Genomic DNA, 24680 nt, shown 5'->3' on the forward strand with positions numbered 1-24680 from the left:
ATTACTTACGCAAATCACCTTGTTCTTGAGAGATTTAGCCATTCACTACTTGTAACCTCTATCAAATCTTAGTCAAATTAATCCCCTTGGTTTTAAACTCTATTATATCGTAGGTTTTAACATCAAATCATGTAAATATTTGTATTCAAAGTAGTTAATATCACATATCGGTTTTTATTTGGAATACACTTTGCAATTTTATAATTTAGAAGTAGTTATTCATTATGCTACTCAAATTTTTTAATTTATGGTATTTTTATTATGATAACATCAATCAAAGATGTTATACATTCGAACGGCTTAATGTCTAACCAAACAACCCTAACATGAGTTTATATGAGATTTTTTATTTTTAGAAACAAAAAAGACACTTCATCAATATCACCGATTTTACCAGTATCGTTCCAGTACTACCGTTTACAAAATTTTAAATCGTCGTTGGCAAATAGTTTGGCTAAGTTTAGACTGAAACAGATCGTTTCCGTCTAAAGGTAGGTCCTCCATTAATAGAGTTGGGATCATGGTTTTTAAACTCCACTGACTCATATATTTTTGAATTTTCTCGGAGAATCGAACATGAACTCTCCAGTTTGTAAGTGTATAACCTTTATCACTAAACCATATTGATGTTGGTGATTATATTGAACGTGTTTCTAATTTATAAAAATAAAAAATAATAAGTTTTTCTAAGTATTTTTTTTTTTGTTTTGTTTTTTTGATACGCAAAATCCGGGCACAGGTCCCTACCCGAACCCAGTCAATTGGACTGGTCCCACTGCCAGACCCAACATCGCTAAACCCATTATACAACTAATCTATTACAAACCTTTATAGCAGCAGGGATTGAACCTCTGACTTCCTCATTACTGGAGTTGATGGGATACCACTGAGCTATGCTCTTGGACCCTTTTACGTATTTTATCTAGTTCAATGATATTTATAGCCATATAGCAATTCAATAATCGATGTTGAATCTTCGATTCACGATTCAGTATACGATTCAATTCTTAAAAATAAAAATCAAATCACGATTCAATTCACGATTTAAAAACCTAAATGATTTCGTTATTGGGAAGAGCAGTTCTGTCCCACACAGCTGCGTGGGAGAGCTTCATAAGCAACGAGCATACTGACCGTAGGATTCTCTCCCCCACTGTCAGATTAGATTCATTTTCACTTTTTCTAGAAAATATAGCTGGATGAGTTAAAATTAAGTCCTTTTAATATTTTTTCATTTTATCCTACATCCTTTCCCTTCATCTAGGATGATACAAAGTTATTGTTGTTTCTTTTAGAGTAAAGAAATCTTCAACGGTGGAAATCAACTTAATTGGGTGAATTTTTTCATTTTTCATCTCAAAATTTAGTTTAGGTGGATGGGCTTGGTTCTGATTTCTTTAATTCAATCCCGAGAATTGATTTTCCTCCATTTTCATTGATTATCATGTGTTTTACAGTATCAAGTATTTGTGGGTTTCTTTGAAATTGTAATTATAAATCTGTAATTGAAATTATGGATTTTGGGGATTTCTAGCGGTGTTTTTGATTTGTTTGATTTTGTATTTTCCCAGCTTGATCATGGGTGATTAATTCCAAACGAAGTCTCCTTGAAATTTATCATTTTGAGAAACCTTGGCTAGTAGAACTACTATAAACCTCTGATTCTTCATGTTTTGATGCTTTAAATTGTTGTACAATCATATATAATTTGAATTGTTTACTTGTTCTATTGTTTAGATATCTCCTTTTGTTTTGTACCAAAGATAGATGTGAACAGTAGCAGACTTGAGGTTTCTTTTTTTTGTTTTTTTGTTTTTGAAGCAGCAAACTTGAGATGTGCTGCACTACTATATTGGGAATACCGGTTGGTTCAGCAGTGGTGCTGGCCTAGCTAGTTGGGTTTGTTCAGTGGAACTGGTCTAGTTGTACAGGCCCATGAATAAAATAAATTTAGTTTGGAAAATAAAATAAAAAAAATACACCACTTGGGTGATAGAGAGAATGTGTGTGGGGACTTGTGACTGATCTTGGGACTGTCCCTGAATCAGTGATGTGAAATGAAAATCAAACAAGATAAGAAGAACAACCAACAAACAAACCATCTATCATAATCTCATGAACCCTGAATTTTCTAGGTCAGAACAACAACCTGAGTGACAGAGAGAATAACCATAGCAACAAAAATGTCAAATTCAACTTCCTCTGTAAACACAGCATTTTATATCACTACTAGACCAAAATCAAACCCACATTTCAATTCTACATCATCCAGATTCATTACATTTACTTCTCCAAATCATCATACGAATAAGCCTTGGAATTCATGGCGTTCAAGAAGAAAATCTTTCTCTCATGTGAAAAATGTCGCTACTGATCAACAATCAGTAGCTGCTGCTGAACAAGAAGAACAAGGTAATCAAAATCTAAACCCACATTTTATTTTATTTTCTCTTTTTCTAGTGTGCAGATGATTTAGGGATTCATTTTGATTCAGGTGTAATCTTGCGGCGTGTTTCAAAGTCGATAGCATCAAATATAAAATACCATGCAGAATTTAGTCCATCATTCTCTCCAGAGATATTTGATCTTCCTAAGGCTTACACTGCAACTGCTCAAAGTGTTAGGGATGAAATAATTTCTAATTGGAATGCTACATATGATTGTTATGAAAAGACCAATATGAAACAAGCTTACTACTTGTCCATGGAGTTTCTGCAGGTCTGTGTTTATTAATTTCTTCAGTACCAATTGTGTGTAAAATTGGTGTGAGTATCCTTATTCTTAACTGTGGAATTTCTGCAGGGGAGAGCATTGTTGAATGCAATTGGTAATCTGGAGCTCTCTGGTGAGTATGCCGAAGCTTTGAGCAAGCTGGGACACAATCTAGAGGATGTTGCTAGGCAGGTCAGGTGTATATGTTGGTTTTTTCCCAATGCATTTTAAGGTGGATTGTATTATTGGTGATTAGCAAATGAGATTTTGTAATTGGATCTATCTTGACCGGAAAATTATGTCATTTCGTAGATTAGATTGAATTGAATTGATGAATACGATTTTCTTAGCAAGCGTTCGTTTTAAGAACGGTGCTCGCTTGTAGTACTGAACTTGTTTGATGGCATCACTTACAGGAACCAGATGCAGCACTTGGAAATGGGGGTCTAGGGCGATTAGCTTCCTGTTTCTTGGACTCCTTGGCAACATTGAATTACCCTGCATGGGGTTATGGACTTAGATACAAATATGGATTATTCAAACAAAATATTACCACAGATGGTCAAGAGGAAGTTGCTGAAGGTTGGCTTGAAGTGAAGCTCTTGTTTTCAATTTTATCGTATGAAGAATGCCTTACATCATTGGACATTTCAGTTAGAATTGCCGTGCTTCGTTTTCTGTATGAGCTAAAATATTGCAGTGGTTCTACTACAATGCTATGATTATTTTAATCATTTAATCTACAAACTCCTTTGCAGATGGGCCATCCATGGGAAATTGTAAGAAATGATGTATCGTATAATGTTAAATTCTATGGAAAAATTGCTATGGGATCAGATGGAAAAAAACACTGGGTTGGAGGAGAAACTATCAGGGCTTTTGCCTATGATGTCCCAATACCAGGATATAAAACCAAAACCACTATCAACCTTCGGCTGTGGTCCACCAGAGTAACTTCAGAAGGATTCGATTTGGATGCTTTTAACTCTGGAGATCATGTTAAGGCATTTGAAGCCCAAGCAAATGCTGAAAAGGTTTACTTTCTTTTTTTTCTTGTTAGAGTTTCATCGATATCTTCATGTTCATGGCTGTTTGTGCAGTTCATGAAGTTTTACTAAATGGCTATTACGAATTACTTCTGCAAAATATGTTAACTTACTCATTCAAGTGTTTCATTTTCTTAAAATAGATATGCTATGTATTGTACCCTGGGGACGAATCAATGGAAGGAAAAACTCTCCGTTTGAAGCAACAATACACTCTATGCTCAGCCTCTCTACAAGACATTGTTGCGCGCTTTGAAAGGAGGTCAGGAAGTTCTATAAACTGGGAGGATTTCCCAGAAAAAGTTGCAGTACAGATGAATGATACACACCCGACCCTCTGTATCCCAGAGTTATTGAGAATACTGATTGACGTAAAGGGTTTAAGCTGGGAGAAGGCTTGGAACATCACTCAAAGGTATCTATATTGTTTGGTACACATTTGCTATTTTCTTGAATTGAAAGCTCGTATAGAACATGAGAATTATGCATTTTTTGTTATTTTGGTATAAAAGTTGGTTAGTTAGTAATCTAAGTAGAAGGTAACTTTAGCTTGACAGTAATTTAATTTCATGTTTCTGTATCTGACAGAACTGTTGCATATACGAACCACACAGTTCTACCTGAGCTTCTGGAGAAATGGAGTTTGGATCTTATGCAGAAACTGCTTCCTCGACATGTTGAGATCATAGAATTGGTTGAAACCGAGGTACTATTTTTCACCCATATCGTATCTTCTAGCCAGGATACATAGTAAATTCCTTTCACCGGATTGTTGACTTGTCTGCTTGGTAATTCAATCAGCTGCTTTCTACAATTGTTTCGGAGTACGGGGTAGAAGATCTCGAGCTGCTGGAGAAAAAAATTCAAGCAATGAGGATCTTGGACAATGTTGAGTTACCTGCAACAATTAAAGAAGTATTTGCCAAGTCAGAAGTTTCAGCTGCCGACACTGATATAAACGAAATTTTGGTGAAATTAGATGGAATATCTAACAAGGTTGAGCCCAAGGATAAAAAAAAGAACTCCAAAGACAAAAGTTCTACTAAGAAAAAAACCTTCTTCAAACCAGATCCGAAACAACCAAAGTTGGTCCGAATGGCAAATCTTTCTATTGCTGGTGGCCATGCTGTAAATGGGGTGGCTGCAATTCACAGTGAAATTGTGAAAGAGGAAGTCTTTAACGACTTCTACAAGGTAAACACACGTGACGAATTTTCGAATTTTCATTTGCTTTTACTTACAAAACTGTGAAGTAGCTAAACACATTATTCCTTTCATAAGTATCACACCTTGACGAATTGCTTATGGGTTGAACAAATTCATTTCATCCTATTGATTATCTCAGCATTCTTTGTGACAGATGTGGCCTGATAAATTTCAAAATAAAACAAATGGTGTGACACCAAGAAGATGGATCCGCTTTTGCAATCCAGATTTAAGTAACATTATAACCAAATGGACTGGCACTGAAAGCTGGGTACTAGACACTGAGAAGCTGGCCGAGCTCCGAAAGGTAATTTGCCAAGTTCAGAGATTATAGTATTGCTTCATTTTTGGGTTATTTTGGCTCACTCTTTCGATTCTCTCTTCCAACATATATTTGTTCATTGTTGAACTAAACTTCAATGTTTAGATTGAGCTCATTTCACTTCTTTGCCTATGCTGTATAGCTTTTCCCTGAATAGAAATTTGAAATAAAACTGGGCCGTTAGGTTCCTTTCAAAACTTGGCTAAATAAATGAGTCCCTTGTAGAAAGTTTGATAGTTAATGCGTTTTCTCCTGTCATGTTCGTCTATAACCTGAGTGGCAAGAACTGTTCACAGTTTGCGGATAATGAGGATCTTCAAGCTGAGTGGAGGGCTGCAAAAAGGAGCAATAAGATTAAAGCTGTATCATACATAAAGGAAAAAACAGGATATTCTGTGAGCCCTGACGCGATGTTTGATGTTCAGGTTATTCCCAACCCACTCTCTCTCTCTCTCTCTGTCTCTCTCTCTCTCTCTGGGGTTCTAAAAATCATCATGGTACTGAAAGGGATTTACTATGTTTTCAGGTAAAACGAATCCATGAGTACAAGCGGCAACTTTTGAATATCCTTGGAATTGTTTACCGGTATAAGAAGATGAAAGAAATGAGTGCTAAAGAAAGGAAAGAAAAATTTGCTCCCCGTGTATGTATATTTGGAGGGAAAGCATTCGCTACATATGTACAAGCTAAAAGGATTGTGAAATTCATCGTAGACGTTGGAGCTACAATAAATCGTGATTCTGAAATAGGAGATCTTTTGAAGGTAATGTAGCTTACTCGTACATGCCATCAACTGAGTTTTAAATACAGCATACAGCTTTTACTTTCTGTAGATTTCTCGCGTACAGGCCTATACTCATCCGCAATTCTGTTTCTTGCTTTTCGTAGGTCATATTTGTTCCTGATTATAATGTTAGTGTTGCCGAAATGCTAATTCCTGCCACTGAACTATCACAGCACATCAGGTATTGTGGAGAGCGTTGCTCTCGAACACTGGGTTTTGGCATATCAATCTCTTACTGTCCTTGACATATGTCATGCATAAAGCTATAGTAATTTTACTTTGGTTGTCTTCTTCTTATTTATGCACCAGTACTGCCGGTATGGAAGCAAGTGGAACCAGCAATATGAAATTCTCGATGAACGGATGTGTGCTGATTGGGACCCTAGATGGTGCCAATGTTGAAATTAGGGAAGAGGTAGGAGATGACAATTTTTTCCTCTTTGGAGCCGAGGCTCACGAAATTACAATGCTACGGAAAGAAAGAACCGATGGAAAGGTATGGCCTTATTATATAAACAAAAATGTGCTTCTGTAGTTGAAACATTTAGAAACTCAAATTCAAGTGTTCTTGAAAAATGCTTTATTTGTCGACTATTCTGGTCTTGCACAGTTCGTCCCAGACCCACGATTTCAAGAAGTGAAGGCATATATCAGAAGTGGTGTTTTTGGATCCAACAACTATGATGAACTGATGGGATCCTTGGAAGGGAACGAAGGTTACGGCCGTGCAGATTATTTTCTCGTTGGGAAGGACTTTCCTAGTTACATCGAATGCCAGGATAAAGTTGACGAGGCGTATAAAGACCAAAAGGTAAGTATTCATCTTAAATGGAACATACTGTAATTCCCCAGGCTTTTGCATGGACGCCATTCTTTTTGGTTTTCTTTTCCTTTTGTCATCAAAAGTTTTTGATCTGTTTATGTTTTGCGCAGAAATGGACAAGAATGTCAATCATGAATACGGTTGGGTCTTACAAGTTCAGTAGTGACAGAACAATTCGTGAATGTGCAAAGGATATATGGAACATTGAACCTATTGAATTGCCATAGCATTCTGTAGTATTACAGTGCAAAGAATGGCTCATATCATTTAGGAAATGATCGGTCTCATCAGTGTACAAACAACAGTTAGCATGATGCAGTGCAATAAGAGATCTAACTCCTCAGTTAAGAAGTTAGAATATGTGTCAATTTTGTTTTCATATTGAATTCTATCTCTTTTAAATCAAATGTTCCCTTGCTGAGGTTTAACGATAATTCAAGTTGTTGAGGTTTAAATCATCATACTGTACTGACCACTTCTGTTTCCTGCAATTTGCTCTGGAAAATGAATTCGCTTTCTCATTAGCCATGGGCCTAAGTCATTGGGAGACCCAACTAGGATTCAATCACTATTATGAACTGAAATTACATGAATCAAAATGCACACAATCGCATGACCTTTCTCTCTACATTAACAATTAACAAGTGACAGCTTGTTAATCAATTTATAGAAAATCACCTCGGACAACCCAAGCACAACAAGTGCTGCACTATGTTACAAATGACACTTTTGCTGGATTGCAGGCAAGAAATGCTGCCTCAAAAGTAGCATCTCTTTCCCAGATGACTCCACTAGTATCTCATCCCTCCCTCCCATCTAGGAGTCCACTAAGCCCATGTGTAGAAACTCTTCCAAAAAGTATCACCGGCAGTCAAGAAATGTGGTCGGAATCTGACCGGTAGTTTCGCCGGTAAACAGTTCAGGTGACCGGATAAGTGGCGTTGGTGAAGGGAGAGTCAATTGAGTTAGCTCAACTCAGTGATACCATGGTCAGAACCAAGTCACGTCTGAATCACAGGCTATGGTGCAGCTTCTTTGCAACCTAAGCATTCATCTACTCGTCTCAGTTTCATTTCAGCCTTCCCTGCATTCTCCATTCATACTGTGGCAGACATTGCAAACCATTCAACATCATCTGAGGCCCAACTCCATTCTTGCAACTTCATACCACCAGAACTAGGGGTGCACATACCCTACCCATACCCGCCAACCCTACCCTACCCGCCAGTTTTCTAACCGTATCCTACCCTATCCACTATTTGGCGGGTAGGGTGGCGGGTAAAGATTTTCTTAACCGCTAGTAAACGGGTAGGGTGGCGGGTATAGGTCATATCCTACCCACCCTACCTAGGGGTGCACATACCCTACTCATACCCGCCAACCCTACCCTACCCGCCAGTATTTTAACCGTATCCTACCCTATCCATTATTTGGCGGGTAGGGTGGCGGGTAAAAATTTCCTTAACCGCCAGTAAACGGGTAGGGTGGCGGGTATAGGCCATATCCTACTCACCCTACCCGTTGTGCAGCCCTAACCAGAACAATTTTCATTCTTTTGCACCCAGACATTCCCATCAGCTCATGTTCCCTGTAAAACATTCATTCTAGACCAGCAGTAGCTTCAACTCAGATTCAAATCCAATTTGTTAGCACCCACAGTTTACTCTATTTCTCTGTAAAGCCAACACCATACTCGGCTACTTCTTGTGCACCACCAGGACCAATTCCTCCATCTTCTATTACAACTACCACCGCAAACCACCAGCACACAACCCATTAAATCACCACTGCACCTGCATATTCACCCCATAGTTCTCAGTACCACCAACACCTTCAGTACCAATTGTTCTTGCTGTATTCTTCATAACCCCTGATCATCACCAGTTTCAGCTCCTTGTTGTTGCTAGCATCACCAGAACCACAATGCCTTCTCTGTTCTTTTGGACAAAATGATTGGGACTGATGATGGCACCCAACTTGGATAATGGCCACCGGAAGTGGCTGCCCTTTTCGCTCCAAATGAATGATTTCCTCTTCTTTCGCTCCAAATGACTCCAAAGTACCTAATACTCTCAAAAGCAAACATAAGATACATAATTCGCAAGATAGCAAAGAAACCATAAACAGTAGATAATAATCGAGGTGTTTTAGACACCTATCAATGTACAACCTTGAGCAAATCCGGGTAAACAATCGAGTTGGTTATAAATGCTCTCTGATACAAGCTCGTAGGTGCCTGACTTTAATTCTTCAATTACTTAGCGGTGATAACTGAGACTCGTCAGAATCAGATGACTCCTACATAATATCCAAATACAAGCCAGTGAAAGTTGCACGTATAGTTCAAAAGAAGAAATGCCAGAGACATAAAGAAACAATTACCTCGCTAGATTCTATGCCCAGAGCACCCTGAGTTGTGTGAAGATCCATATACATTGATGGTTGCAATGAACCATGAGGGTTTAATACCTACAAAATCTTACCCGCATGTGAATGATTTAGAAACCTATTCAATTTCTCCACGGAAGCAGCAAATCTGACAAAATTAAGACGTACGTCATCGTTGTTATACCTGGTTGGATTCAAACCTAGTGGGAAATGAAGAAGGTTGTGGGTAAAAAGTTGCTGGAATCCGTGGCTCACCGAAGGATGCCTACATCATATACATTGAGTTTGTGAGGGATCCCTATCCAGAAACATTAGAGCATTACCAAATTTCACTTTTATTACCTGGTGAGGCTTGAAACCAGTGTTTGCAGTTGTTGGTTTTGAGTATGTACTTCCTAAGTTATGAGGCTTATTCGAAATATAAGATCCCTGTACGGAATTCGACCATACCTAAGATAATGTGCAAAACTTCCTAAACGTATATAAGAACGTAAACAATTCCCCACAAAAGCTCACCTCTGGGGCGCTATGAGTGATAAATGGACAGGGTTCCATCCCAAGACCACTGGACCCCTGTGTTATGAACAAGATCAATTCCTAGAGTTAAAAAGCTTTATCATCACAAAATCACAGTGCCTTGAAATAAACAACATATGAGCTCATTAACTCGTACCTGTGTGTACGGACTTGAGACATATTGTAAATTAGGGCGTATAATTGGATAGATAAATTGCGTTGACTCTGTCAAGCTAACTGGAGTATACGGAAGGGGAGTGGAATTTGGTGTGGAAACTATCTGCAGACTCGGATAAATAGGTGAATCATTTCTCTTCAAGCCATCTGGTAGCCTATGATTTTGTCCTTCAATCCACAGAAAACAATGTACATCAGCCAACAGTGTTGGAAAAATAAAGGGCAAGACAGTAATATTATTTACTTTTACCTTGCTGATGGTGCGGATTATCCATGCTTAGCTCATGGCTTAAATCAACAAAACTATTTCGTGTTTTCCTCCTTTTTTGTCCTACATCTAGATCACCATTAATTTGCCTAGCACTGAACATTATACTTTTGTCACCTCCTTCTCCCACAAAAACTCTCTCTCCAGAGTGGAACTGAGTTGCTAGAGATGTGTCGAAATCATCACCGCTGCCTCCTTGAGTTGCTTTTGTAGCAGATTCAACTTCTAACAGGGCATTGTCCAGTGCACGACTGGCCACCAAATGAGACTCTTCATTAAGTGAACCCTTAGTCACAATATTAATAGCCTTCTGAAGAAGCTCATTGTAACGTAAAGATATTAGTGAGCTAGAATCAGCTTGCATTTGGTTTCCCTCTCGATCCCTCACGGTCCCACTCTTGGCATCTTTTGACCACCTCTTTAGAATGTAATGTGGAGGAAGATCATGGATATTTCTGTGATACAGTATCTTAATGGCATGGCGGCATAAAATTCCTACAAACTCAAATTTCTTACAGCTGCACAAAACTTGACATGTTGAAGGGTCAATCGTAACCAGGCCTTTCGCACGGTTCTCTTGTGTTACTTCATACTTGCAGAAAATCCCATCTTCACCGCAATCTTCTACCTTGCACAAAATCCATTCTTTGTACTCTTCTGCAAACATCTTAAATACAGCTCTTGTATACTTATCTGCCGCCTGCTTTAACATGGGTGCAGGAAAGGGCAGATTCGGTGATGTCTGAATAGACTCGAAATCTTCATGCAACTCTCTCTCCCGCCAAGCACTAAGTACTCTTTCATAACGTGCAAGAAACTCTGTAAAAGAGTACTTCTTTTTCACAAACTTCTTTAAGAATTTGTTAATACTTTTATTATGCTGAGTAGTAGTTGTATCAGCACAAAATGTGTCATGTCCATAGACTAATGCCCATTTCTCCCGCACGTTAAACAAGTCATCCAACCATTTTGTTCCTGCAAGTTTATAGTCATGCAACATCTTCTCCCATCTGGCAATGAATTCCTCCTCTGTCTCATAACCATATATACACTTGCTGAAACACTGAAGAAAACCCGGCATCCAGTAAACATGAGAAAGATGCTTAGAAGCATTCTTAAATATATGCCACAAACAAATTCGATGGTGTGTTTCTGTCATCACAATTGAGATGGCTTTGGAAATTGTAGCGCAATGGTCTGTGATGATCGTTTTAGGTTGACGTCCAGACATCATCTTCATCCATGTTTCAAACAACCAAATGAATGACTCAGTAGATTCATCTAATATCAGGGCACCACCAAATAGGACTGTCTGCTTATGATGGTTAACCCCAACAAATGGTGCAAATGGCCAGCCATGCAAGTTTGTTCGGTACGTCGTATCAAAAATAACAACATCACCGAAATAGTTGTAGTCCATGATTGATCTTGCATCCGCCCAGAATAGATTGGTCACCTGATTTTCCTTATCAACTATCATTGAATAAAAGAATGCAGGATTCTCCATTTTCTTCCTCGTGAAATAATCTAATAATGTACGTGCTTCATCCTTCTCCAGTATTTTCCGCTTACTTTGAATATGATTTCCCAAAGTTGCAAGTTTATTGCCAACACTCTCATGCCCCTCTGCTTGCCGTCCATTAATTTGTTTGGAACCATCAGCTGGAGAAATCCCTACTGTATCTATGCCTTCAAGATCGTTAGTAGCAGCATCTGCTGTTCTTCTTTGGGGCCTTAGCCTATATGACTTTGACGTGGTTGGAAGCGGATGGTTATGCTCACAGATGATATCAGTTACAACCCATTTGTTCTCCTTTTCATATTTGATAACCATACGTGCCATACAACCAGTTCTTATTTGTGGCCGTTCCTTTCTCACATACTGATATCGGTTATCCTTCTTTCGAATACCTTGTTTAAAACATACGAAAACTCGTTTGCGCATCATGCCATTTGCTCTCTTAACTAATTTGTCTCTTCGGACACTAAAACCCGCTCTCCTGGCAACCTCATTATATGTATCAAATGCTCTTTCTTCAGATTCAAACACCATTCCTTCGTATATCAAGTCTTCTAACTTGTTGAGATCAACTTCAACATCATTTGATTTATCTAACTCTCCTTGGTTGCCATTTAAAGTTTGTCCAATATCACCTCTGATAGTCTGTTCGACAGTTTCTTCTAAGTTCCCAGGTGAGTATCCTGAACATCTATTATTTGAGCTCCTTCCACTGGTATCCATAACTTCTCTGTACAACAAAAACATTTGAGGTTGTGTTATTACAAAGATTACAATAACTAGAGAATAACTGTGACATCGTAAACACGAAAAAAAAAAGGAAAAAACAAACAGACATTTGCACTCGGCAAGTTTTTGCCCACAATTGATTGTTTGTACCTCCTCAGTTAACTTATGTGATGAGACATACAAAAAGTCTAGCTTGGACAAGATAATCGACAAGTCCCCAGATACAAAAACATATCTGGACTTCTTACAGACTATAATTACCTATGTTAGAAATCGAGCTATCGAGTGGAATTGGAGTCAGTCAGGTAGAAGGAGATGCACATTTCACATTCGAGGACATCGAAGCATTCATCGTGCACTCAATATCTTCATCTAAGAAAAGACCGCCTGACTCCAATTCCACAATTTACAACAAGTTACAAAGATGGTTCTTTTCAGCACTACTTTTTACAAGTTACAACAACAACTAGAACCACCAATTTACAGCACAAATGTGATGATGTCCAGGCAAATTCTTCTAAGCATAAATAGCAAATGAGGGTTTGAACTATAAACCAATTTACTCAGCTAAACCCTTTCATCCCAATTCAATGCAACAACAAGTAATAAAAATTTCAAATTTCTGTTCAGGGATGCATTCATTATGTGGGTTTTCAAGGGATGCCCCATTATTTTAAATTCTTTAATAAATGAGAAATTAGTAAATTTCACTGTATAAATTTAGAGAGAAAGAGAGTAATTGAGCTCACCTGATGCTGGGGGGGTGTTCAAGATAAAGACTTTGAAGAAGAAGAAAATGAATTTAGTTTTGGGGATGAGTTTGAGAAAAGATGATGACATTCAAAAACGGAGGAGTGAAAGAGAGACAGACAGAAATTGATCGAGTTTTGTGTCTGAGAGATTGGAGATCTTCTTCTTCTTCTTCTTTTTCTTTAGGTGAAATAGTTTCTCTAGGTTGGCACTACAGAAACGCTTTTGTGCAAGTAGTGGTAATAATTGGATAATTACCATCCTACACCTCGGTGGTTTTTTTGGACAAATTCACCGCAGAGTAGTTTCTTGCCTCCACAAATGATTTTTTTTCCCCGATGATGAGATAAAATCTTGTAAAACTCAACCACTGTATTTCTTTTTGATGCGCGACGACATACATTACCCAAATCCAACCAGTTGGACCAGTCTCATTGTTCGAACTCAACCCACCAAATCCAACTATACGATCAAACCTTTACAATGGGAATTGAATACCTGACTTCCTCGTGATTTTTATCGAAAAATCAACGTAAACTAGGACATTGCTTGTCCAAAGGATTTCAAAAAAATTAAACTTTGTCGACTGGTGACATGTCTAAATAGAAAAACTTAAACTCATAGAGTTCCTAATTCCTTAAGCTAGTGTATTCACTAAATCTGTTTAGTCTTTTTATACCTATTTAGTCTCTTCTAACAAATAAAGAAAACACAATCCTTAGAACAACCAAATAAAGTTTGATAGTCTTTCATAAATTTTCGTGCTTTTTAACAGTTTTACAGTGTAGTTATCTTGAGCTTCGATTTCCAACTAATGGCATCTTTCAAAGCAATACTTTCAGCTTCTCCAAGGTATGTTGGCAAGCCAGAGGATGCTCTGGCTTATAGGTATTGTACACTTCTATCCACGAGGATGGATGTTGATCCATAGGTTTCTATAAAATGATCATAAGAAGCATCAATAAGTATAATCTTTTTATTTATTTTTTCTCAATAAACTCTGCAAATCATTGAAGTTATCATTCCAAATGTGGACAAGAAAAACTTTTTGTATTTGCAAGATGTGATAATTCTCTAACTATTAATCATCATCTCGTTGAAGTAATTGAAATTCCACCGATTGGAAGGATTGGATAGGATCATAATCTAAATAATGAATCAGATCACGTGGCTCCATCCAAGACCCCCACTACTGATTTGATTTCGGGAGGGTCGAAACTCTGAATATGGATGGTAATAGGGCCATCTGTTATCTAATTAACATGTCAATATATAGCCTTCAGAGGCATGTGTTCGAGAACCATCAAATGGTTTGATAATTCTCATCCCTCATAGGATGGGTTGGGGTTGAACCCCTGTAATAGCAAAATTCATAGACCAACGTACGTACTTTGATGTAGTTTTATAGTATGAACCATTGTTTTATTGTATTTAGGTGTATTTCTAAAACCATTATTCTATTGTTTCAAAGAAAAAAAAAGGAGTGAACAAAAATAAACTCATTCCTATAAACTCAAAAAACAGATGCGACTACCACGACTACATGCGCCATAAAAGAAGCAAATGCAACTACCATACCATATGCTACGGCTACAAATAAAAAGGGAAGACCCGTACTCAACAAATAAAATAATCTATGCAGAAAAAATAAATGATCATTTTAGGATCTAAAAACAACTTTACCAATAATTGAAGGGTCCTCTAAATATCCCTGTGTACAAGTTAAAAATATTAAAACGCTAATTCATCCTTTGAAGGGTCCTCCTAACTTATATCATTATATACAAGTTAAAGAGATTAAAAGGCTAATTTTTTGTGTTGGATTTCTAACTTCTACTTAGATATTAAAAAGCTTATTAACTTGTATCCCTGAATACAAGTTCTGATAGATTAAAATATTCTTTTCTTGCATAGAAAATTTCGATTCTTCTTGATAATTTAAATCTTTTGGAAATCATGTTAATAAGACACATAATTGAAATTTAAAAGTAAAAGGTAAAAAAGGTAAAAAAAATTAAAAAAAAACACTGATGAGAGCTAACTCTTCTAAAAAGGAATAAAATTTCACAATATTGTGAATCTGAAAATAAACAATAACAAAAGAGGATATGATTTTTTTCGACACATTGAATCTGAAATTCAGTTTATTTATTTTGTTTGAATTAGTCTTTTTTCAAAAATCCCAAAAGAATTATGACAATAAGAAAATTGATATTTAAGAACTGCATCTGCGTGTAAATTAATAAGAATTTCTTTCAAAGCAACATTTTTTTATCAATCATGAAAATTTTCCCTATGAATGTATGAAATTTGGGTGTATGAGCTTACTGGGCAATTGTAATTTAGAGTTTTGTTTCCTAGGTATTATGATCCTTAAATAGTAAATCTAGATTTTTCTTTTTGCTTGTATTCATTGGTTTTAAACTAACTTTTAAAAATAAAAAATTATAGCTCTTGTTGTACATCTACTAAGAGAGATTTACACAATTGCATGACCTTAACTTGAGGTTCGATCTTAATTATGTGTCTAATAGTTTTTTTTTATTAGTATAGTAGTTAGGAAAAGAGGTTATTAAAAGTTCATGCAAAAGTAGATTCAAGTTGGTCTTATGAGACAAGTATAACAATTTAACTTAAATTTGTCCACCACCATGAGTATTAGCATACCCTTAATAGATATTGATAATAACAATCTAACTTGTGTTTAAACTTGAACTGATTCAAGATATTGGAGTACAATATACTTTATTTTCTTCCGCAGTCAAGTCATGTGTTTTTATTAGATACAACAAGGTCTGTGTTAATTTTTTTGGTAAATAAACTCATATTCAAACTTGGTCCTTTGTTCAAGTTTCAAAATTTCTATTAATCTTATTTCACCTTAGCACTTGAAAATATCTAAAAAACAGATCACTTATTTGCAAATAACGTATCCATTTTGAAAAATATAAAAAGACATATTGAATATTACAAACTAGTTATGTACTTTAAATTTGATTATGATATGACAACTATTGTAATGAAAAAAATAAATAAACACACAACCCATTTGAACGGTATGTTCATACTTAATTTATTGTGCCTAACATATCGGATAAAAACTCGTGTTTATCATCATACTCATTATAACATACTTGTGAAACATATAAAATAAAGCATTATAAGCAAATCATTGAGTCCATGCAATAGTTAACCAACAAAGGTATGACTTTGTTATTGGAGAATGTTAAATGAGGATTTTGATTTGTTTTAAGAAGTTTACTCTTATTTTTTTGTCTTTCTTTGTGATCTAAGATTTTGATTTGTTCAAAGAATACTCAAGTTCTACTTGATCTACAAATAAGGTTTGTATTATGTTGTCTCTTCTGTCAAGGTAATATAACGAAGTTAGAGTTTATGATATGATAGCATTTAAAGTGTAATCTCAAATGATTTTTTCTTTTTCTTTTGTAATCTAATATTTTGATTTGTTGAAAGAATATTCAATTTCTACTTCACAAATATGGTTTCTATTTTGTTGTCCATTTTTTCAAGGTAATATACCGAAGTTAAAGTCTAGTTGGATGGAAAAAGTTTAAGATTTCGATTTTTTTCTTTTATTTGAGATTATACTTGAAAGGATATAATATGATAAACTCAAATTATCTATATTCGATGCTTTTCAAACATTTATTAAAACAAAAGCAAGATGAATATAACAACCAAAAGGTACTTATAATTAATAATGTCTCGTGTAACTAAAAGGAAAATCTTGCATTACAACAATTCGAGAAGTACACTAGGGAAGTTATCCTAAGTCGAGTTTTAAGTGCACTAGGATGAAACTTTCTTACAGAATAAATCAATATGAAGTACAAATGAACATTGCTATTGCAGTTAATAGAATCATGTGTTATCTAATCTATAAACACTTGTGAAATATCATTTATGAACTTCTTTGGATGTAAACATTTATTATTCCAATAAACTCAAGTGATACTTTTAATATCGAATTCATCTATGGGGTTTGCTGGTTTACAACCTTGGCCATGTAATGTTAATATCGATAATATGCAGCCATGTTGCTTAATCCAATGATGCTTCCATTCGTAACTATTCTCTTTTCCTATGTCATTTTTTGTATCTTGAGGAAACTTAGATCAAACACGAAGCTCAAATTACCACCTTCGCCGTCTAAGATTCCTATCATCGGGAATTTCCATCAAATAACTCATTTGTTTCACCAATTTTTTCATTAAATGTGTTTGAAGTATGGTCCCCTTGAGCTGTTCAAGTTTGGCGGTAAGCCTACACTTGTTGTTTCATTTGCAGAAGGCGACAATTGATATTCTAAAGACCCATGACGTTACTTTCGTAGATAGAGTCCATGCAAAGGCTTTTAAAATTCTCTTTCTTTCGGTGGAAATGATATAATTATGTCTCTATATAACGAACAATGGAAACAACTCAGGAAGTTTTGTGTTCTTGAATTCTTGAGTCCAAAGAGGGTCAATTATTTCAAGTATATAACAGAAGAAGAAGTTGATAGAATAATTGAAAAAAATCTCTCGTGAGCGGGGTGGAATCGTTAATCTGACCAAGACATTGTTTATGGTGTTAAAAGCCATCATATTTAGGTGTTCACTTGGGGATAATTTTAACAATACACAAACAAATTTATTAGATTGATAGAGAAAGAAAATTCAGTGGAAAATATATTCAGTTCGGGAGATTTGTTTCCATAACTTAATTGGTTAGATATTGTCAGTGAATATGATGCAAGACTGAGAAAAGCTGCTCAAGAATTAAATATTTTCTTTGATCAGATTATCGATGATAGTATCTATATGAATTCGCAAGTAGATAATGGTAATCATGACAAAGATGAAAAGAAAAGCATCATAGATATACTTATTTCACATGTTGGAAAGAATAACCTCAGTTTCACCGTAGAGTGCATGAAAGGAATAATTATGGTATGTCAACTTCGCTTTATGCCTCTATCTTTTTTGAAGAAAAAAAAGTTCATAATTCTAGTGAAGAAAATTTCAATAAATTAAATGACCTTGGGTCCAAAGAAAATTACTAGCAATGTTATTCATTATCGAGTTAAAATTTAGCCTATGCAATCCTAGTTGGTATAAGAAAATTTTAATTATTTTAGTGGAGTTATTAATTTATTGCGGATTGAGTTATTGAATTTTTATTTCATAGTTAATGAACATGAAATGTTTGATGGCGGAATTGACACATCTGCGGCTGTCATAGATTGGCTATGCAGAGATTATAAAGAACCCATAGCCGATGAACAAAGCACAAGAAAGGTAAGAGCATGACACTGAGAAAAGATGATGACATTCAAAAACGAATGAGTGAAAGATAGACAGAAATTGATTGAGTTTGTATCTGAGAGATTGGAGATCTTCTTATTCTTGTTCTTCTTTTGTTTAGGTGAAATAGTTTCTCTAGGTTGGCACTACAGAAACACTTTTGTACAAATAGTGGTAATAATTAGATAATTAATTACCACCCTACACCTTGGTGGGTTTTTGGACAAATTCACCGCACGGTAGTTTCTTGCCTCTACAAATGATTTTTCTTTTTCCTGAAAATAATATAAAATTTTGTAAAAATCAGCTACGGTATTTTTTTAATGTACGAAAGGAAACAATACCCAAACCTAGCCAGTCAGGCTGGTCCCACTGTCAGACGCCACCCACCCGACCTTGCTATATAATTATAAAACAAATCTTTACGGTGGGGATTGAATACCTGACTTCCTCATTATTCTTACTAAAGTTGGTGGAAAATCACTAAGCTATAAGCGCGTACCCTTGAAATCAACGTAAACTAGGGCATTCCCCCATATAAAGGATTTCAAAGAAATTAAACTTTGTCAACTGTTGACATGTATAAATAGAAAAACTTGAACTCACAAAGTTCCTAATTCCTTAAGCTAGTGTATCCACTAAACCTGTTTAGTATTTTTGTACCTATTTAGTCTCTTCTAACAAATAAAGAAAACACAATCCTTAGAACAACCAAATAAAGCTTGATAGTCTTTTTTAATTTTTCTTGCTCTTTAACCTAAATTAATACTCTAAGTGATTGAATCACAGTTTTACAATCAACCATAAATATGATATCAGTAGTTATCTTGAGCTTCAATTCACAACTAATGACATCTTTCAAAGCAATACTTTTAGCTTCTCCAGGGCATGTTGGTAAATCCAGAGGATGTTATGGCTTACAAGTATTCTACACTTCTATCCACGAGGATGGATATTGATCCATAGTTTTATGGAAAATGATCACAAGAAGCATCAATAAGTATAATCCTTTTATTTATTTTTCTCAATAAACTCTAAAAATCATTGAAGTTATCATTCCAGATGTGGGAAAGATGAACTATTTCTACCGGCAAGATATGATAATTCTCTAACTAGTAATCATCATCACGTTGAAGTAATTGAAAGTCCACCCATTGGAATGATTGGATAGCCTAATCATTTCATCATTTGTGGAGGAAAATTTTCCCAAGTTTATCTTCTTAAGCTCACTAACTCCTCTAAAAAAACTTCTTGATCAAACTCCATTAATATATTTCTTCCATTCTTTTCTCATTCACTATTCACTGTATGCAAAAGCTATCAGCATAAGGTTGCAGAGGTCAAGCATATGTACAAGGACTAGTAATAGCACACAAAATGATTCTTCTTCTAATTCATGAAATATAATACTATCTACTTTTGTTTTTATTTCCAAATGTTGGTCATATTTATTCCACCAAAAATCCTTCTAAAGCTTATCCATTTTATTCAAAGTGGAAAAGCAAAAGTAATAAAGTTTATCAAAATAGTTCTACCAGCCTGAGAAAGTAACTTTGATTTCCTTCCTCTAAGTCTAGCATAAGTTTTCTCAATAAGAGGTTCAAAGTTTAAATTTCTAGATCTATGGAAGAACGATGGTGTACCTATATTTTATCATCCTTTGAAATTATTTTAAATTTCAAAATATTTGCAATGATCGATCCTACAATGCTTATGGCGAACTTTAGGAGGAAAGTAGATATCAGACTTCTGGAAATTGATTGCTTGTCCACTTGAAGAGCAGAAAATATGAAAATTTTGAGAAATCGGCTTACCTGTGCTAGATTAGCTTTACCAAACACAAAGAAATCATATGAAAATAGCAGTCAAGTGATTGATCAGTGGTGATGAATGGTCGGTTATTAGCCAAGCAAAATTGTTTTAAGTTATTTCACTTCACGGTAATAATAATATAGTAAGAAGAAAAGATTCGATCCACAAGGTTGTTTATTGTATTTGAAAACTTAAGTAAACTAAGGAGATTTTGTAATTTAAGTCTAAAGTAATGAAACTAATTATACTAGAAAATAATGAATAAAGAGAAGGTTGAGAATACTGGTTAGGCTAGGGGTTCATCATCAATCATAAGAAGTGCACTTTGACTAATGATTAGAGTTGTCACTTAATCGTTCATTATTAAGAGTCCAAGAGAACCCGATCCGAGCATACTCTGGTAAATTCCTTATGTCACATACCATAACGATGAATATGTAAATACCACTCGAAGAACAACCTAATGCATCGTGAATTATAATCCTCCAAGAGCTTTAAGTTCTATGAATTAGACTATTCAATGCAATAAAAATACTGCGAATAATCTATTTAACATAGGTATTTCTTATGCATGCAATCACACAGAGGTTTTGAATACAATTTTTAATTACAATATGCTACTTATGACAAGGTTTACCAACAATTACGTGTCTCAAAACCCTAGTCTAGCTATAGATACGCATTGATGGTCATTTAGTATAGAGTTCACAAATAAACATTTAATCATACATGACGGTAATAAATAGTAGAACAAGAACGATAATGATTTGATTAAGATAACATGTTTATCATATCTGACTACGTATTTAACGATATGAAAGGTTTAGCTACTCGAAAAATTGTTGGAAAATTGACACTAAAACAGGGTGAAGAAAAGAATGTTGTCTCTCGGTTCAAGGCTCTAATAATAGATTCTCTTCGACAATTATTCGACCCTTCCCAATTAGATTGGCGAGTACAAATAGGTCAATAAGTATTGTCGTCAGGATACTTGAATCCCTACAACAATGTTGGATTCAAAGCTTGTACAACCTTGACCCAACCAAGAACACACATGTTATGATTCTGATGATGCTTGTTAGAGAGAAAACAAAGAGAGTTTTTTTTGATGTGTTTGAATGGAGAACAAGGACGCAATTTATTGAGAGTTTAACATCTGTTGAAGATGACTCTTCATCTCCAACGGGCATCTTTTCAGTGCGAATAGACATCTCTTCCAACAACGGTGTCTGTTTGGGAAAACGATGTTTATGTTCAGTTTTTCTAACTGTCATTAGAAATCCTAAAACAAAAAAATTCCTACGAGACGCATTAAGGGTTTGTTGAAAATATCCAACATTCTACCCTTATTTTCAAAAACCAAAACTAAGTATAAAAAAAGTTTTGAAATTGGAGTGGCTGCATCACTCAAGTGACTGCCTAGTACCCGAGGTCGATCACCGAAACTCTGTATAGCGCCTACAAATGAAGGGTTTGTCGAAAATATCCAACAAAAATAATAAAGGAAAAATATTGTAAACCCTTGATTCAATTGTGAGAAATCCCACATTCATCAAAGAATGCCATATTTCCTTGTTTCTCTCAAAAAGTGTAATGAAAAATTCTTTTACGTTTCAAAACATTTGCAATGAGCCCATAATGCTTATGGTGAACTTTAGGAGGAAAGTAGATACCCGACTTCTGGAAATTGATTTCTTGTCCACTTGAAGAGTAGAAAGTATGAAATTTTTGAGAATCATCTTACTGTGCTAGATTAGCTTTACCAAACACAAAGAAATCATCTGCAAATAACAGTCGAGTGATTGATCGGTGGTGATGAATGGTCGGTTGTCAACCAAGCAAAATTATTAAGTTATTTCACTTCACAATAATAATAGTACATTGAGAAAAACATATTCAATCCACAAGGTTGTTAATTATATTTGAAAACTTAAGTAAACTAGGGGATTTTGTGACTTAAGTCCAAAGTAATTAATAGGTTGAGAATACTGATTAGGGGTTCATCATCAATCATAAGACATGCACTTTGACTAATGATTAGAGTTGTCACTTAATCGTTCATTATTAAGAGTCTAAGAGCACCCGACTCGGGCATACTCTGGTAAATTCCTTATGTCACATACCATAACGATGAACATGTGAATACCACTCAAAGAACAACCTAACACAATGTAAAGTTTAATCCTCCAAGAGCTTTAATTTCTATGATTCTACTAATTAATGCAATAGAAATACTATGAGTAATCAATTTAACATAGGTCAAGCTTATACATGCAATCACACTGAGGTTTTGAATACAACTGTTAATCACAATATGCCATTTATGAAGGTTTATCAACAACCAAGTATCTCATAACCCTAGTCTAGCTATAGATATGCATTCACGGTCGTTTAATAGCGCTTCCAAAAAAACATTTATGCAATCATACATGACAATAATGAATACTAGAACAAGAACGATAATGCTTCGATTAAGATAATATGTTTATCATATTTGGTTACATCCTTAACTAATATGAAAGGTTTAACTACTCGAAAATAATAAAAGAAGAATAGAAGTTTCTCTTTAACTACCTCCATTTTTGGAAATGAGTGGGTACTTTCACTTTTTTAATTTGGTTATTTTTAGGCTAAAATGAAGAAAAAAAGAATGCTCTTTAGTCTTTTCCCAAAACGAATGGACTATGGAGTAAATCATGTTGCCGATACTCTGGATGGTACCAATCAACCTCAAGATGGCCACGCAAACACGGTAATATACCTTGCATTTAACACTTTTTCTAATTCTGCTTTTATTCATCGGGTTGATAATTACTGGTTATGTCTTTTGTCGCATAAGTTTTATCTAGAATATAATAAACATTATAGTACAATGAGGACACTAGCATGGAATTGTCAGGGTTTTGCAGGCAAAACAACGAGAGATCATCTGAAAGACCTCATATATAGATACAATCCAGATATTATTTTCATCTCAGAAGCTAAAATTGGAGAGAATAAAATGAAAAAACTCATAAAACCTTTCAAATATCCCAATAGCAAACTAGTTCCATCTGTAGGGTTAGCTGGTGGACTAATTCTATTATGGAAAGATGGCTTTAACTTTAAAGTAGTGAATGTCGAGTCTTGGATTATTAACTTTTTGGTGCAGGATGACCCATCAAAGCCGGAATGGCTTCTCACATGCATATATGGATCTTCTTATCATAATCACAAACTGAAACAGTGGACATATATTAAAGATCTAAGCATAAATGTAAAGCATCCATGGGTTGTTCTAGGGGACTTGAACCTGGTCTTCAAAGATGAAACTAGAAGGGGTGTTTGTCTTAATACTTCTCATACTTCAAGCATTACTTCCTCTTTGGCCTCTTCATCAAAAGATGCTCCGTATGTAAAACTTATTAATGATGATGGACTAGAAGATATGGGGTATACAGGGCGCTCATTCACATGGTCAAGTAATGTGCATGGTACGTGGATTAGACGTTCAAGACTGGACAGGGCGTTAGTAAATGGAGATTGGATCATTTATTTTGCTGATGCTAAGCTACTACACCTCCCACAGCTTGGCTCAGATCACTGCCCCATTATGTTAGATACTTCTATAACTAATGGGGATAAAAGAAGGAACTAGAAATACTTCCAGTGCTATGAAAGTGATGAATATTTGAAAGATGAAGTCGATGTTGTATGGAGGGTACCAGTCAATGGCTCGCATGCTTTTCAGCTAACAAAACATCATACCACAACTAGACAATATGTTTCTAAATGGAACAGGGAGAAATTCAGAAATATCCAAAGTAACATCCAACTGCTGCATCAACAAATGAAGTCAGTACAACAGGAAGATGTCAATCCAAACACCAATCAGCAAATTCAGAGTATTAAAAATCAGATTGAACATTGGCACCAAGTGCAAAGTGACTTTTGGGGGCAGAAATCTAGGGACGAGTATTACCTACAAATGGACAAGAACATGAGATATTATCATGCTAATGCTAATAGAAGGCGGTCAAGGAACAATATCACAGCTTTGAAAGATGAAACTGGGCAATGGTGTACCTCTATAAAGGATCTGGAGAAATTACTAGTCAAGCATTACAGTGATATCCATACTTCAGTCTCTCCAGTTCGGAATGACACTATTCTCCAATGCATCCCTTAGGTCATCACTGCATCAGATAATCTGCAACTTACCCAAATTCCAGAAGATACTGAAATTCTTAAAGCTCTCAAGAATATGAAATCGTGGAAGTCACCTGGTCCGGATGGATTTCCACCGGGCTTTTTCAAGACTCACTGGGATATTGTTAGTA

At 35.5% G+C, this 24680-nt stretch overlaps 2 protein-coding genes across 5 annotated transcripts; one reads left to right on the forward strand and one right to left on the reverse strand.

Annotated features, from left to right (window-relative positions):
* The first annotated feature begins 2048 nt into the window (after positions 1 to 2048).
* On the forward strand, positions 2049 to 7417 carry LOC113300201 (alpha-1,4 glucan phosphorylase L isozyme, chloroplastic/amyloplastic-like). Its single transcript, XM_026549406.1, has 15 exons — positions 2049 to 2412; positions 2495 to 2718; positions 2803 to 2904; positions 3129 to 3305; positions 3471 to 3746; positions 3902 to 4173; positions 4347 to 4464; positions 4560 to 4952; positions 5119 to 5271; positions 5583 to 5711; positions 5813 to 6049; positions 6175 to 6251; positions 6380 to 6566; positions 6681 to 6881; positions 7004 to 7417. The coding sequence occupies exons 1-15, from the start codon at positions 2184 to 2186 to the stop codon at positions 7118 to 7120; spliced, it is 2892 nt and encodes a 963-aa protein (XP_026405191.1). The 5' UTR covers positions 2049 to 2183; the 3' UTR covers positions 7121 to 7417.
* An 884-nt stretch (positions 7418 to 8301) lies between these two features.
* On the reverse strand, positions 8302 to 13415 carry LOC113300202 (protein FAR1-RELATED SEQUENCE 9-like). 4 transcript variants are annotated; one of them, XM_026549408.1, is made up of 9 exons: positions 13240 to 13415; positions 10225 to 12491; positions 9955 to 10142; positions 9798 to 9854; positions 9624 to 9710; positions 9466 to 9546; positions 9276 to 9362; positions 9064 to 9191; positions 8302 to 8956 (listed from the first exon to the last, which is right to left on the reverse strand). In XM_026549408.1, the coding sequence occupies exons 2-8, from the start codon at positions 12482 to 12484 to the stop codon at positions 9144 to 9146; spliced, it is 2808 nt and encodes a 935-aa protein (XP_026405193.1). In that variant the 5' UTR covers positions 12485 to 12491; positions 13240 to 13415; the 3' UTR covers positions 8302 to 8956; positions 9064 to 9143. The 4 variants fall into 4 exon arrangements, with proteins under 4 accessions (XP_026405193.1, XP_026405194.1, XP_026405196.1 ...); XM_026549409.1 differs by lacking the exon at positions 9624 to 9710; XM_026549410.1 differs by lacking the exon at positions 8302 to 8956 and having other exon boundaries at positions 9155 to 9191; positions 9276 to 9371.
* Between the last annotated feature and the right edge of the window lie 11265 nt (positions 13416 to 24680).

The sequence above is a fragment of the Papaver somniferum genome, chromosome 7 (genome assembly GCF_003573695.1).
Source record: "Papaver somniferum cultivar HN1 chromosome 7, ASM357369v1, whole genome shotgun sequence".
In the NCBI taxonomy this organism is placed as follows: Eukaryota; Viridiplantae; Streptophyta; class Magnoliopsida; order Ranunculales; family Papaveraceae; genus Papaver; species Papaver somniferum.